Source organism: Malurus melanocephalus, unplaced genomic scaffold, assembly GCF_030028575.1.
Source record: "Malurus melanocephalus ecotype Western Australia unplaced genomic scaffold, MMel_1.1 scaffold_77, whole genome shotgun sequence".
NCBI classification, from domain to species: domain Eukaryota; kingdom Metazoa; phylum Chordata; class Aves; order Passeriformes; family Maluridae; genus Malurus; species Malurus melanocephalus.
In genome coordinates this window covers 1899168-1914080 of record NW_026623309.1, presented here as the reverse complement: position 1 = coordinate 1914080, position 14913 = coordinate 1899168, and the positions used below count along the sequence as shown (strand labels likewise).

The 14913-nt window shown below is 40.4% G+C and overlaps 1 protein-coding gene across 1 annotated transcript in view; it reads right to left on the bottom strand.

Annotated features, from left to right (window-relative positions):
- CPPED1 (calcineurin like phosphoesterase domain containing 1) overlaps window positions 1–14898 on the bottom strand; it is a 37370-nt gene extending 22472 nt beyond the window's left edge. The window contains exons 1-2 of the mRNA XM_057367306.1: window positions 14795–14898; window positions 4684–4902 (exon numbers count right to left, since the gene is read on the bottom strand). Coding sequence (XP_057223289.1) covers window positions 4684–4902; window positions 14795–14864 — 289 coding nt within the window. The 5' untranslated portion in view covers window positions 14865–14898. The remainder of the gene's footprint in view (window positions 1–4683; window positions 4903–14794) is intronic.
- Between the last annotated feature and the right edge of the window lie 15 nt (window positions 14899–14913).

Genomic DNA, 14913 nt, shown 5'->3' with positions numbered 1-14913 from the left:
TCACAGTGATTCTGTCAGTGACAATTCTTTCCCAAATTCAGCACTGTGCTTTTTACACAATGCTGGACACCAAAGTAAGGCTGTACCKTTCACCACCACGTGCTGCTGCAGCCATGGGGCCTTGGCCAGCTGCCTGGCTGCTTTTTTCCCCCATCACACAATGTAATCTACTGACAGCTCGCAAGGCTGCAGTGCCTCAGTGACCACGAACACACCAGCAATGAGCTGTGTACAGTTTGGACACCTCTGTTTTCAGCTTGTCTATTGTAAAGGCCTTTTCTGTCACCTCCTGTTTAAACTATTCACGGTAATAACACATGCTCGGGCTCACAGTCTGAAACACACATTAGATGGCACAGTAAAAACATGAAAATACGTAACAGAAACAATCGTGGAAGATCTCACAATCCAAGCATGGCTCAATAAAGAGAGTGAGAGACAGAGACAGCAAGCAAAGCAAGGAGAAGTAAGAAAACATTATTAAATATGACTGCAGCTCTGAAAAGCTGATTGAAACAATCAAATGTTTTAGCCTGTTCCATTTAGAAAAGCATGAAGGGTGAAACGTGTTATAAATAATGATTTGAAAACCCTTAATTAAACAATTTAATAATATAAAATAAAGGTAGGAAAAAAAATAGAAAAATGTCTCTACTTGGGCTTAATTGATGGAAAAGGCTGATGTGAGATTATAGAGTACTGCACGACCTGCGTAGGGAATGTATATATTAGAGATTATTATAGCTTTGCATTAACTAAAGGAATTAGTATCAGTATTCACAGTGTATTTCAAGTGCCATAATAGTCAATTCCAGTGATTYTGATTTCTTGTAATTAACATATACACACAAATGAATTTAAAACTGCAAGCATAAACATTACTTGCTTACTGATCCATTATCAGACTGCTAACAGATCAAGCTTAATCAAGTTCTATCAGGTTTTCTGTGATTATACACATTATTAGACAAGTCTCGTTTCATTTAGCCTCTAAACAGTTAAATTTATTACAGTCAGAGCTAAGTAAGTTTCCAAGAGACTTGCTGTCTTACCTGTTCTTTTACCCATGTAGGCAGAACAATTAATGAAAAATAATTAAACACCTGGGCTAAACACCTCACATAAATAACTTCACCGGCTACAACTATCAAGTTACTGACAGCAGTGGCATCATTTAAAAAAATGCAGTTAAACAATTTCCTCTGAAGGAATTCGTGCACTTAAAAATAGCTGCTGGATTCTCAGCCTCACAGTCAGAGTTTCTCAGTGGCTTCAGCAGGGTGACCTTGGCTGCCAACAGCTGAATTCTCTGCTACTGTAACAAAAGGTGTTGAAATGCTGACGGTGTTTCCTGGACACCAATGTACACTCAAGGTATGGGTGGAGAGGGAAGCACAGTGTTCACATTAAACTGGAGCAGGAGGGACAGACAACAAAGAAGGTGGGGGAGTCAGCCCCATGTTTGGAGGGCACTATTTTAGCCAGGATCAGGAAAGAGCTCAGCTACTAATCGTGGGATTTTGCTACAGACCACCCAAAAAGGACAAAAGAATGGATAAGTCTCCTAAGAACAACTTGAAAAAGTCTTCAGAACATCACGGCTCTTAATGGGTTACTGATCTCCCTGACACCTGCTGACAGCAACCCAGGAAACTTCAAATCCAGGAGGCACAGCCAATCCCTTGGCACAGACAGGACAACCAGGGCCCACTCTCCTGGTCCTGCTACTCACACACACAGGAGTGCTGGGGATGTATTAATGCCTTGGCTGCAGCAGCCCCCAAGGTTCCAACTTGATATGAGAAAAATAACACKTTTACAAATAAAATTCCAGAGTTTTAGGAAAATGCAGTGAAATACACACATTACTGGATCAGCAATATTTTGCAGATTACTATTTCTGTCACACAAAATCATATTATACTTAATGCACACAAATGTCTTCAGAAGGAAGTCCTTCATTGTCATGGTGTATCCAAGAGTAAGCATCAAGTTCACAGAAATTATATTCAGTGACACAGTTGCACTACAAGGTATTGCTTAAAAWTCTTGATTATGTACCACAATATTAGTGTTACCAAGAATAGATATCCTATTCTTGATTATGTAATCAAGAAAAACTTCTGGAAATAATATTCAGAGTACAAACTACTTTTAATCAGCAGCTAAATACCAAGATATGATTACTTCGTTGCTCTAATGACATCTGTAATGGATTCCAAGTGCTGTGCCTGATTGCTTCCCAGCTGATCAGGATTCTGTTCATCACTTCTAGCTGCTGGAATTCTGAGATTTCTTGGGAGTTCCACTGCAAAAGGCTTCAAGACTGGTTCAGCTAAATGGCTACAGTGCTTGCTTTAAAACAGTCATCAAAAACTTTACCCTTAGTACTCCATGATAAACATTTTAAGAGAAGAGAGGAAGATCGGTGTTCCCCACTCCCTTTTTCCTGACAGGCACTGATTAAAAAGCTGTATAATCTCCCTGTCCTTTAAGGCCTAGTCCAAGACTGCCATTCTACAGGTATCTGCACCACAGAGCAATTCACTCTTACCTCTGTTGTCAGTTTAGACAGAAAGACGAAGGGCTGTAAAACTGTCCTTTTATGAACAACTTAATGGTTAAACTGTACTTGTATGTTTATCAACACATGGCAGAGCAAGCCATTTGTATAAACACAAAGGCAATAATGAAGTAAGTAATTGTTCCAGCTTAATATTCTACAATTCCTTTTAATAGTGCATTTCCTTAACCACTTTATATAACTACACGATAACACAGGCTYGCAAACTATTAACATAATTTCAATCAACAGGAAATTATTAGAGAAGTTAAAATACGGTGGCGCAAGTGAAGTAATCATAGAATCACTGAATCATTTAGCCTGGAAAAGACCCTTAAGTTTACTGAGTAATGAACTGCTCTTTCTTGCAATTTCTTGGAAATTGCACGAGACAGCTTCAAATATTTATACAAGGCACAGCACATCCATCACACGATGTAGGTGATCTCACCAGTACAATCCACTCAGTTTCCTTTACATGTCTGTTAGCAAAATGAATAATGCTAATRTTTTGCAAAGCCCTGACAGGTTTGCATTTAAAACATTACCAGAGTCTGAGACACACTGGCAAAAGGGACAATAAGGACTATAGAGAACCAGTGCTAGGAAAAAAAAGACAAACAAAAAAAGTGCCACAGGCAAGACTTATTTCTTGTATCCAGCCATTCAATGCCCAGTGCAAGTCAGAAGATTGCAGACTCTAGTTCCTAAACTCTACCAACAGAGAAGCCTTAAAATAATGTTGTTTCAAGTCAGAAGAGACAGAAGTACTCATAACTTTGTACTGTTTTATGAGTCTTTGAGAAATACCCATGTAAAATGAAACTAACTTAGCCTCCTGGATATTTGAATTTTTTGAGTGAACAATCCTTTTCAATAGGATGTAAACACCCATTATTTGTCCTGAATTTTCTGCCTCTTACAGGAGACACTGAAACCAAACTATTTGGAAAACACAAATTAAAAGTCCTAGTCAAAATATTTATTRTAACTCTGCTATAGGAAGGAGAGATGATCCCCAAATTAATGGAAGCMCATAAGCCAATAAAACTGCATCATGACATACTTTATGATGAAGCTGAGGTGTTACACAGTAGATTCAATCAAGCTTAAATCTGTTGGTTTTTACACTTTCCCACTCTTTCAGTAAAACTGTGTTCTGATCAAAAGAAAGCTTATTTCCAATGTCAATCAATTTGACAGCTAAAGTTTTAAAATTAACATTGTGGGACACTGAAAGAATTAGTGAAAGGTCTCCAACGTGCTCAAAGCCCTGCTGTGTGAGCAGGGGCTGGGAAGCAGCTCCTCGGGGGCAGGTGAGTATGAAGCAGAGTGCAGCACAAGGCTCAGGATGTTTGCAGCTCCCTGGGCAGATTGTGGCACTGGCAGGGACAGAGCCAGGGCTGGCTGCAGCTCTGCTGCTTAGCAGGGCTAACAGATGTGAGATAYGGTGCTTAGATCCGCTTTCCAGACCACTTCTCAGCAGCTAACACCACTTCTCACTTCAATCCCAAGAAAAGTAGTTCTCTTTCTGGTAACCCACCTTTCTGGAYGGGTAGTTCTTTTTTCTTTTGCAGTTCTTCCTCTCAGTTATAAGGACATACACTGAGCTCACAGTCCCACAGCAACARGACAGAGTTGCAAAAGTTTGAACTCACTGACCTTTAGCATTTAAAAAATTAAATATTTGAATTTATTARGAACTAGAAGGCCAGAGAATTCTCTGAGCTTTACTCACTTTAGTTATTCAAAAAGTCATATCTATTTTTTGCTATTTTCTTGGCATTATTTTTCCCCAATGGCTAGAGCTCCTCTTTTGTCATCTCAAAGGAATTTTGTTTAGGAGAAAGACTTTTATTTCAAAGAAAATATTTCACTGAAAAGAAAGCAATTAACTCATGAAAGTACAGCCTTCAGATGAATGCTACAGGAAGTCAGAATAATATCTCAAGAATCATCTACAAATCACACTTCCCCCCAGGAAAACATGAAAACAGGAACATACTAAGTCCCATGAAAGACTATTTTGAAGACAAGCCAAATAAATTAGCTTTATTGTCAATCTGAAATATAAAGAAAATGGAGTTGCAACTTCAATTCTGCACTTTGAATTGCCTCACCTGGCATTCCATGGACAAGGTCTCCACACAGCACAAAGAACTTGGGTTTAGGATTTAGTTTGTTAATGGCCTGCACTGCTTGCTCTGCTAATTTCATATCTTCTTCCCACTCATCATCTCCATTATTAGTGTCTCCGTGTGTCCAAGCTTTCGTCAGTCCAAACTGAGGATCTGTCCCTTGGATGAAGTAGAAGGGCCCCTTCCATTGGTACTCAGCATCTAAGAAGAAAAAAGAGGAMAAAAAACAACCCAGTAGAGACATTTAAAAAAGAAAAAAAGCTTCCATACATTCTTAAATTGATTGTTCTTCACCTCAGTAGGCTGACGCTGCTTCAACACACGTACAGAGCTCCATACTCATTCATACAGGACAAACATAAAGGCAGAAGTACAAAATTTTCCTCTAAGGTGTGGTTGTAATAAATGAAAGTATATTAATCTAATTATACTGCATAATAATTACAGACTGATTAGAGAAGTATGCAAAGGATTCAGCAAACACTRCTGGAAATTACAAGACTACAACACAGCACAAGTGTGTAACATTAGATTTCAGTTGATTCTTTTAAGACTCCAATTATTGCTTCTTTAATTAACAAGTTAAAACATACGCAAGTTTCACATTTTATGGTGCCAGTAGACTTTTCTTAAATTATTAAGCAGTTAGTTGCTTTTTGTTCTCATAGTTTTAGAGAAAAGTTGGATGCAGCACATTCTCTGGAGTCAGAACTGAAGTCACTCAACAGGACCAAGGTCAGCGAACACAAAACCCAGCAACATCAGAATTGGAAGCAACAATGAAAAGTCAAATTTAGTGCTGCCACGATTACTCCCAAGACTTATGATAATAAAATGAGAACTCATTAAGAAATTTGTATTGGTAAAGTTGGTGTAGGCAGAGGGTACAACAGAATTTGTACTGCCACCATTTTTCATATACTTCTTTCTCCAATACTGTAATACCAAGCACAACAAAGGGCAATACAAAAGACTACAACCCCATTGAGAAGAATAAATCTCAACACTGGGCAAATAAAACAGAAGTTGGCTACAAAAGTGGGTACCCTGTTTCCTAGACTTATGTCACAAGCTGGAATYGAAGTACAGACATGAGTACACTGTGGTTTCTCCAGCTGTCTATATGCATTCATCTGCAACCTAAATATTTCAGTTTCAACAGCCATATTTGGCCTAATAAATTTACTACTTTTGGATGTTTTTGAAACAGCACTTAAACTGTTAAAAACTCACTGACTACATCCATCTATAGTTGAATCTAAAAAGAAAAGATACAGCAAATTATTTAAAATTAAAATATAATCCATAAATATACTCTCATATCATGTCAGTCTGATGTGACAGTTTGAGGCAAAACTGGTCTTCCAGTAACAGTACAGAAGTAGCATGTCCAACACATGRATGCACTTTTGATTTCCATCCACAAGCTCTAGAACYCAAGCTTCACATTYTGCAAGAAGGGGAGTGCATTCCTTTCAAGAAAGGTTAGAAAACAGTGCTCAGAATYCATCCCTTGAACCATGGATATGGATAGGATGGAGTGAGGGAGAAGGAATGTAGGCAACTGCCGGAAGCTGCTTGTAATTGTCATCTGTTGCTATGGCATCAGATCATTTTGCCAAATGAGAGCTCCTGCACTTTAGTTAAACTAACATTTCATTTCTAAACAAAATTATTTATATACAGCACTGGCTTACTCTAAATAATAATCACGTATTTTATAGATAGAAACTTTTAGCCACTCATTAGCTTTTAATTCTGAAATAAAATTTACCCTTCCAGTTACACAAGTGTTCAGAGAAATGAAATTATCAATCTATCCATGAGTTTGCAGCAGAAGCCTTATGGAATCAGTTGAATGACACAAAGTAACTTAGGTTTTTATTTTATGACTTGCATGAAAAAATATGAMTGCCATAAATGCATCTTACATGATGCAGCAAAGGCACTGCTTGTGCAGAGAAATCAACTTACAGTTTTTRTAAGTGGAAAGTTACAGTTAAGGAAGCTTGCATCAGAAACCCTTTATGACCTCTACAAAATGAAACTGAAAAAAGGGAATGTCTGAAACAGGAAGTTGGTTTGGAGGARTGGTACAATTTATTCATTAAATAGGGAAAAAAAAAAWCAAATCTTTGAACAACATGGCAGGACTTTTAACAGCTGTCCCTCTTCCAGCAACTGAAYAGACTGTACTGATAAATCAGTGCTGAGCAAAATTTACCTGTTTTATATTGCTTAATCTGAAGCCAGTATTTTGACCATAGTAGCCAAAGTTAAATATAGTTACATYTATTTATTTTTAAAAAAGTACTTGGAAAAAAGAGCTGGCCTTTGTTTTTAAAGACCGTGTTTCAAATATGGACAGATTATTTGCCTTTYAGAGCCCCAGGAATGGTGCATGGTGACCACAGGCAGCTGGAGCACCTGCAGCAGTCCTGGTTGGGTGGCACAGGCAGCRGGGCTGGGCCAGGTCCCAGAGAACAGGAGCTTCAGATCTCATACCTGAACGTTCACAGGTCTGGCAAGGAGACAATGAACTGTCAGGGAGCACACAGATGTGATACAAAACACGYGGGAAAGCCAGACCATAGGTAATTCTAATATATGCTTCATGGATGTTTTATTTTCCAAACTTGTATTCATGCCAACACAGTAACTCTCTCTGTTTTAAGTACCTGAATGTTTCTAAGACTGTGCACAGATGCTCTGGTTTGAGTGGGTGAGTGATGGTCATGTGAGACAGACAGAGAGACTGATAAGATGAATTTCAAAAGAGAAGTTCAGTACACAGACAGAATCAAGAAATGGCAGAAGAAAGGAGAAACAGAAGCTGCAGGGGTGGAGGTGGTGAAGAGTGGGGAGAAAAGGAAGGAGATAGGAGGTGAAAAAAGAAAGGAACTGAAAATGATGCAAAGGTATATGCTATATTCTCCCGTAGGAGAGAAAAAGATAAAATGAAGAAAGTGAAGCAGGGACATCAGAAGAGATCCAGGAATCAGGGCTATATAAATAACATTTACTTAAAATGTTAGTTTAASTAACTGGTCTTAGTCAAACAATTCGGTCAACAGCTATTTCTGTGGTATTAAACAACTCATCAAATGGTTACAAAAGTAACAGTAAAGTTGAATAAGTATTTTCTACCTTTGTCTTGTTATTTGTTCACTCCAGCTAGAAACACTATCTAAAACTAATAACCCTCACACTTAAACCAAATTCCATTAGCTTATTACTTATAAGTTGGTACTCACTGATTTTGTTTCCCATGAAACAAAAGTATATGGGAACAAAATAATGTAAGTACATTGTTTAAAGTTACAACTTGACTTTTTCTTTGGAATCAGGAATGTGCTTTAATTACCATAAAGTACTATAAATAAAAGCAACACATCAGGGGTGACAGTTGTGTTGGTACAATACCACTCGTGCAAACTTGCACATGGCACCAATCTTAACCYTGTTCTGAATTCAGCTCATCCAAAAGGTAACTCTTAAATGCCTCAGTGGTCTGTTTTCAGAGTTGTTTTTGCAAGTTTTTCCTTATCTATGCAAGCYGTAACACCAGTCCAGCTAAAGTTTCAGGTGTTGCTACTAGTGCAATTTCACTAATTCTGTTGAAAACCCCAGGACTAGGCCAGCACTGGTGCTCTTTCAACAAACCAATGTGGTTAAGAGGGTAGCAATGAGAAACAGATGGGAAAAGCATCTTCCACTACCACAGATGGATCCAGAAGTGTCCTGCCTTACAATTAAATGGTTTRTTAATGGACCCCGTTCAGACCATTACTCTATACCCTCCTTTGTTTCCTCGCCAGCTGCTTGCTGGCACCCACAGAACAGGTACTGCAGCTGTGCAAATGAAYCTTGTAACCCAGTAAGTCAGGCACACAAAACCCTGTTGAAACCCTTTGTTTGGTCTTTGCACTGGATCTCAAGAACAGCACTCAACGAAATCATTCTGCTCCCATTGCTGGGGKTCTGCCAAAGTCTGGCAGAGGGGAACTAACAAACACCACTGGGCACAAGTGGTGGGAGGGCCAACAGCTGCTTTTGCAGCAACCCTCCAGTCATGATCCAGGTCCCAGATGCTGCTTCCTAAGGTTTCAATTAARTAACATGTACAATGGCTATCATGCCTTCAAAGGCAGCAACTGACTTCTGTGGGAATAACATTAAAGGCATCCTTCTCACTAGGAGTTTCAATTTTCAAGCCTTTAGATGAGCTACGGGGTTGTACTAGACAAATTGCATGCTAAGTAAACAACAGAAGACTAGGATTCAATTACTTTTTTCTCTCTTCTCCCTTCCATCACAAAATCGAGTGAAGCCGAGAATGCTGGCAAACTGGCTCTTTATCCCTATGGACACTGAAGCTGTTTGCAACTTTCAGAATTTAACACAACAATAAGAAAACACAAAGGTAGAAAGAAGCTGACAGACTTCTCTAATAACTGATGTACATAGGATTTCCATTTCTGAATGACAAACTGTCTGTGGAGCTGCTCTTACACACCAAGCAACAGAAAGCTCCTAATGAGTTTTGGTCCCAGACCTCCTTAAAAGCACAGCTGATCGCCACAGAAGTCCAACTTTGGAATATGTTGTTATGCTTCAGTTTCAATAGCTTCCTACTCCTTTCTGCTCCCATGCATGCCAAAGTACAGACAGAGGATCAATACAATGTATTTTTAGTAGCATTGGCTGAAAAAATGGTGCCAGCTTCTAATTTTATCTAAGGATTAATTCTGTGAAGGACCAAAGTAGTCAGCAGTAATTCACCAGAGAAAACCTCAGCCATGTATTGTAATCACAGGCAAAAAAGACACTTGAAGGACTTAGGTGGGATTTTAGCCAAATCTCACAACTTCTAAAGGATAATAGCTAATATCTTGCTGTGCTTTTATTTCCTCCCCTTTTGCTTTTCCTAGGTTTTCTTTCCCCCATTCTCACAAACACACATCTACTGAGACTGCACACAGAAAGCATTGGCCTCTGACAGCCACGAGGTACTGGCAGGATTACCAGTATTTCCATGGTGGGATTTTTTTATAAGTATTGGTTGGGTTCAACAGTATATTGGTGTTCTTCTTCCTCTACATTCTSCAGTTTTTAATGGAAACAAATTAGTTATGGACAGTTACTCCTGTCCACAGTCTCTCTTTAGACACCACTGTGTCAGAGGAGTTTGGACATGGACAGATCTCCAGTGCCTGTCAGTCCACCGTGGGCAAATAGGAAATATGCCCTCACTGTCACACTGGGTTTGACAGGAGAATCAATATCACTTCTCTGATAGATCAGAGCACAGCAGAAATAGGCCATGGCTCCCTGTTCTGAGCTGTCTCTGCCTACAAAGTSTGCCTGTGACTCTTTTTCCAGGTAAAACTGAAAAGGAAGCACAACCATGGTTTTCCAAAGAAGCTCTATGCAGGAAGGAAAATGGAATCTCTTCAATGAAGTCAGTGTGCATACATCATAGACAACATAAACAGCAACAATTTGGTTTTTTTTACTCTCAGTCCTGAGATAGCTCAAAAAAACAATAAAGGAATTGCACTATATTCTTAACAATTYCTTGTTATATATTAAAATATTATCAACAGATTTGGTGTTGAAAAGTCATCATTTTTATATGCCTAAATACAAAAGATTTCAGTATAAAGCAATGTCCATTCCTTTCAGCTGTTTTTTCCAATGTGTACCCAAGAGTCTACCAAAGACCCAACTACTGAAGGTTCTGGTGAATGGCCAAGGCAACCTGTCATGGAAGGTGCAATTTTATGCACCAGGGGAAAAAAACCCCTTCAAAATAGGTATMAAAATACATTTTCAGTGAGAAAATAAAAACCTTTTAAAGGATAATAACTCTAGAAATTATGTACTATGGAAATACCGTCAGCAGACACACTAAATGCCAGAACATGGTTTCTCAAGTAAGTTAGACAGTGCTACTGTTTTCAAAAGACATACTTTAAAACTTCTTAGATAACTATCAAGGTAAGAAATGCCCCCTCAGACACAGTTTATTTGTACTGAGGGCTACAGAAGCTAAATTCTAGTCATGCCTTATGCCCACCCCCAAATTTAACATGTAAACTCATCACAAAAACTTTACAGCCCAGAACTGTAGGTGTGAAGGGGGGTGGCTTGCATAATGACAAGGTGAAGTCACAGAAAGTTTCTCAAAACCCACGTAAAAATTTCCCTAATTCATATGAGAGTTGGAGACAGTATTGGGAATGGAATGTGCAAGTTGGGAAGCAGTTCTGATCAGTGCTCAAAAATATTACTGTTGAAGAGCTCTAGAACAGTAATCATAATGTGCCAAGATCCAACACTCTTCTGAAAGCAAGAAAAAATAAGAAATCAACTGTGGTTGTATTTAATTTCAAAGGAAGGCGAATTATATATAATTATGATGCTTTTAAAAAGTGCAAAAATCCTTGAAGGCAGCATGGAAACTATTCAAAGACACTACGCCAGAGGCTCAGACCATATGCACAGCATTTATGAAGAACTTCTTCAGAAAGACCAGAAAGAATCCAAACTGTCTAAGCTACTTAAGTAAAAGCCATAAGGAGGCTAGTAAGAGCAGGACAGCATCCTTTGAAAAGCTAAAGCATCCTAATATAAAAAAAAAGAAAGATTTTTATACACTGGAAGGTTAGATACTAAAGTCCAAGAAGACAAGCTAAAAAAAGTTGGAAAAACTGGAAACAGCATAAATCTAAAAACTAATAAAACCCTTTGCAGGGGAATTAGAGCAAGTAGCCTGCAAGACTCTCACTAAGGTTAAAAGATGATCCAGACATGCAAGACGCACCCAAAAACAAAGGCTGAAAAGAAGAAAACAAGGTATACTTTTCCATTCATGTCTATTGTGAGGGAACTTGTAAAGATCTAGTGTGAAAATTCCTCCTGACAGACAGCACATCAGATTTGTCTCAAATCAAAATACCATCAGATGATTCAACTAATAGACACATGCACTAATAAACCACTCAGATTAGGTGCCATCCATAGAGCTCCTCAAAAGTGAAAACCAGCGAACTTCTGGGGAGTTACCTTGTGCTTAAAACTTCCCCTGCACCAAAGGAACAAACTAACAAAGACAGTAGCTCCCGTGTTTACTGATTCTTCAGAAAGAGTAATCAACAGCCTTTACAGGGACAAGGGATATTCACTTGTTCCCATCCTTGAGAGGCATCTAACAGTTATTCACCAAAGACTCTTATGAAGCCAAGCTCTTTGTAATGTGAAAAGAAGTCCTTGTCTGCACAGAAAATTGATAAGAAAAAAAGAAATGGTCAACACACACAGATCCCACCTGGATCTTTACTGGGACCTACATACCGTTCAATAAATCCAAACCAATCTGTCACAGCAACTGAACAGTGAGGAAGTGGAATTTGCTAAAATTAAGCCACTTGGCAGTATGAGAATCAAGCCTGGTTSTAAAGAACTGAGGAGAGACTTCTTGTGCAGTGACTGTTCATAAAAGCTGATGAACTTCACACAGRAAAGTGCACGATAGTGCACATGGGAAAAACAGCAACTTCATGTACATTTCAGCAAGTGCTACAAAGAAAAGTCACCTTAACGTTCAGAAATGGCAAAAAAATCAGAGACTGGAACGGAACAGAGCAAAATAAAAATATGAGAAGCAACAGAATGAACTTTGAGAGTATGCAGAAGATTGGTGAGGGAGGCATGAGAGAGGAACATAAAATCACACATGGAACTGAGAATGTGACGATGCAATACTGGTTATTTGCCTGTTCCAGATAAAGGTTTKGGAACCATCAACTAAAACTAGCAAAAGACAGGTTCAAACAGACACTTCTCAACCAGTTAAACTGACAGGACTATCACTTGTTAAGTTACTTGAAAAAAGTGTTCTACCACTTTCACAGAAATTCTTTGCACAGCATGCTACTGACACACTTGGGACCAAAAAAAGAAAAATATAATAAAGCAAAACAAAATAACCCCCTGACTCTGGAGAGGAGTGGTGAAGACAGCACTTACCCAAACATATGGTCCTGTTTCTTCACAGAAATACTAATAGAAGAGACATCTGAAGCGTAATTTCACATGAGTGGAAAAGGGAGATAATTTATTTTAAAAAGTAAAGCCAAAGCATACAAAGGTCTCTTGCCAAAAAAGTAGGGTGTTTATACACTGTTTACTACTGTGCCTCTTTGATTAATACGGGTAATTTCAATTCCTCACCTCCAGCTTCTAATTCACGTCCCATATCAAGGGCAGATTAGAGCAGGGTACATATATAACCTCCACAATATGTTAAAACAGACTCAAAAAATTACCATTAGGGGAAAGGGTGTGGAAGATTGACTTTGCAGAAAGGATAGGAAGAAAAAAAGAAAATTTAGCTCTCAATAGTGGCTTTCAAATTTTAGAAGGAAACAATGTGCCAAGCCCTAGAAGGCAATAAATGCTTCATGTGGATTCATGTTTAACAGGAGTGAAACCTAAACACTGAGGAAAGCAACAAAACACAGGTAACTGACTTTCATCTTAAACTGCATGAAAATTTGTCTCAGTTTTATCAGCCCTTGGTTCTGGTTTCCCAATCATTTAGTTATTAAAACGTTGTGTTGAACTTTAGCCTCTTAAGAAAGGGCCAAGTAAATTATTTACAAAGAAATATTGCACCCGAAGATGGTAGCTGGACTATGATAGCCTGGACAAGATTAAAACCAACCAACTGGCAAGAAAAGTCTTAATTAATATTTAAAGAATTCCAAACAAGGACACTTCAGGAGAAAGATGCACACCTGGATAACGCATTCCCAAATGACATGTGTCTTTCCATGTTTAGGGAAATTTTTACATAAAGCTTTTATTCAGAAATTTTTTGCACTGCTGTTGAACACTCCTTTTGTCAAAATTTCACTATACAACTGATATAACTAGATGGCTTGTCTGCCATCTGTCCCCTCAGCAAATGCTAGGCATTCTGTTCCAAACCAACCAGACCATCTGCAATTAATAGGTTGCCAGAACGACTGTATACATATACTTCACATGCTCTGAGTTGGTGATTTTTCTTTATTTGGCAACAAGCAAAGCCAAATATTTCCAGTGCAACCCAAAAAAAGATCACGAAATTGTTGGAACTGAATAGCCCTGCTGACCTCACCCAACCAACACAATTTGAAATTCATAAAAACAAAGAAACAAAAGACCTTCCATGCATGGCCATAGGARATTATTTCTTAACACAGAGTCAGCTGTGCCCCTGAAAAACCTCGGCACACTGYGGAACCTCCATCCCTGGTAAAATTTTACAAACAGGTGCCTACACCAAGATGTTCAGCGTGTTCAATGCGTTCCTGTGTCCAGCCACAGGCAAGAACCAGCAGTCACAGGCGGCTGCCACCGCTGGCTCGGCCTCGTTCCCTCATGCACCTGGCAGGTGTGGAAGGTGTGCTAAGCACGTCTCCCTTGCTGGCTGCAGCCCAGGGCTCGCAGTGCTGCTTCTGCACACCGGCCAAGGGAGCACCTGCGCTGCTGACCCTCACCCTGAGCGAGGCTGAGCACCCCACGGAGCAGGAGCTTAYCCAGCTGTGAACACCCTACGGCTGCCCTTCGTTTGAGCAACACCAACAGTGACCCAGCGGTAACCTGTTGGGTCACCCTGACAGGTACAAACACATGACAGCACAGGGCTAGCGCCAACACTTTCACAGGCTACGGACAGCAGGTTCAGCATCAAGGACAAGCACTTTAAAAGGGATCCGGTGCTGGACACTGCTGGCATCTTCACGGGATGCGGAGCGTGGGGATAAACTTGGGCGCAGCGGGGAGGCCACAGCCTCGCGTCCTTCCCCGCTGCGACCGCCCAGTGTCCCCAGTGCTCCCCGCCACGGGCTCCCCAGCACCGGCAGACGGCCCAAGGCCCCGGCGCTCCACGCCTCCCCCTCCCCGACAGCAGCTCCTCCCGCCGCCGCCGCCGCCGCCGCCGCCGGGGAAGCCCCGGGCCTCCCTCCGCACGCCCCTCCCGCCCAGCAGCACGGCGAGGAAGAGCCCGCAGGCGATAGCGCGGCTCGGCCAGCGCTGCCCGTACCTGCGCGGAAGGAGGTCAGAGTCCTGCCACGGGCTCTCAGGAACACGTTCCCAGCCGCCGCCGCCGCCATCGCCCCGGCCCGCGCGGCCGCTGCCACCGCCGGGCCCGGCCGCCGAGGG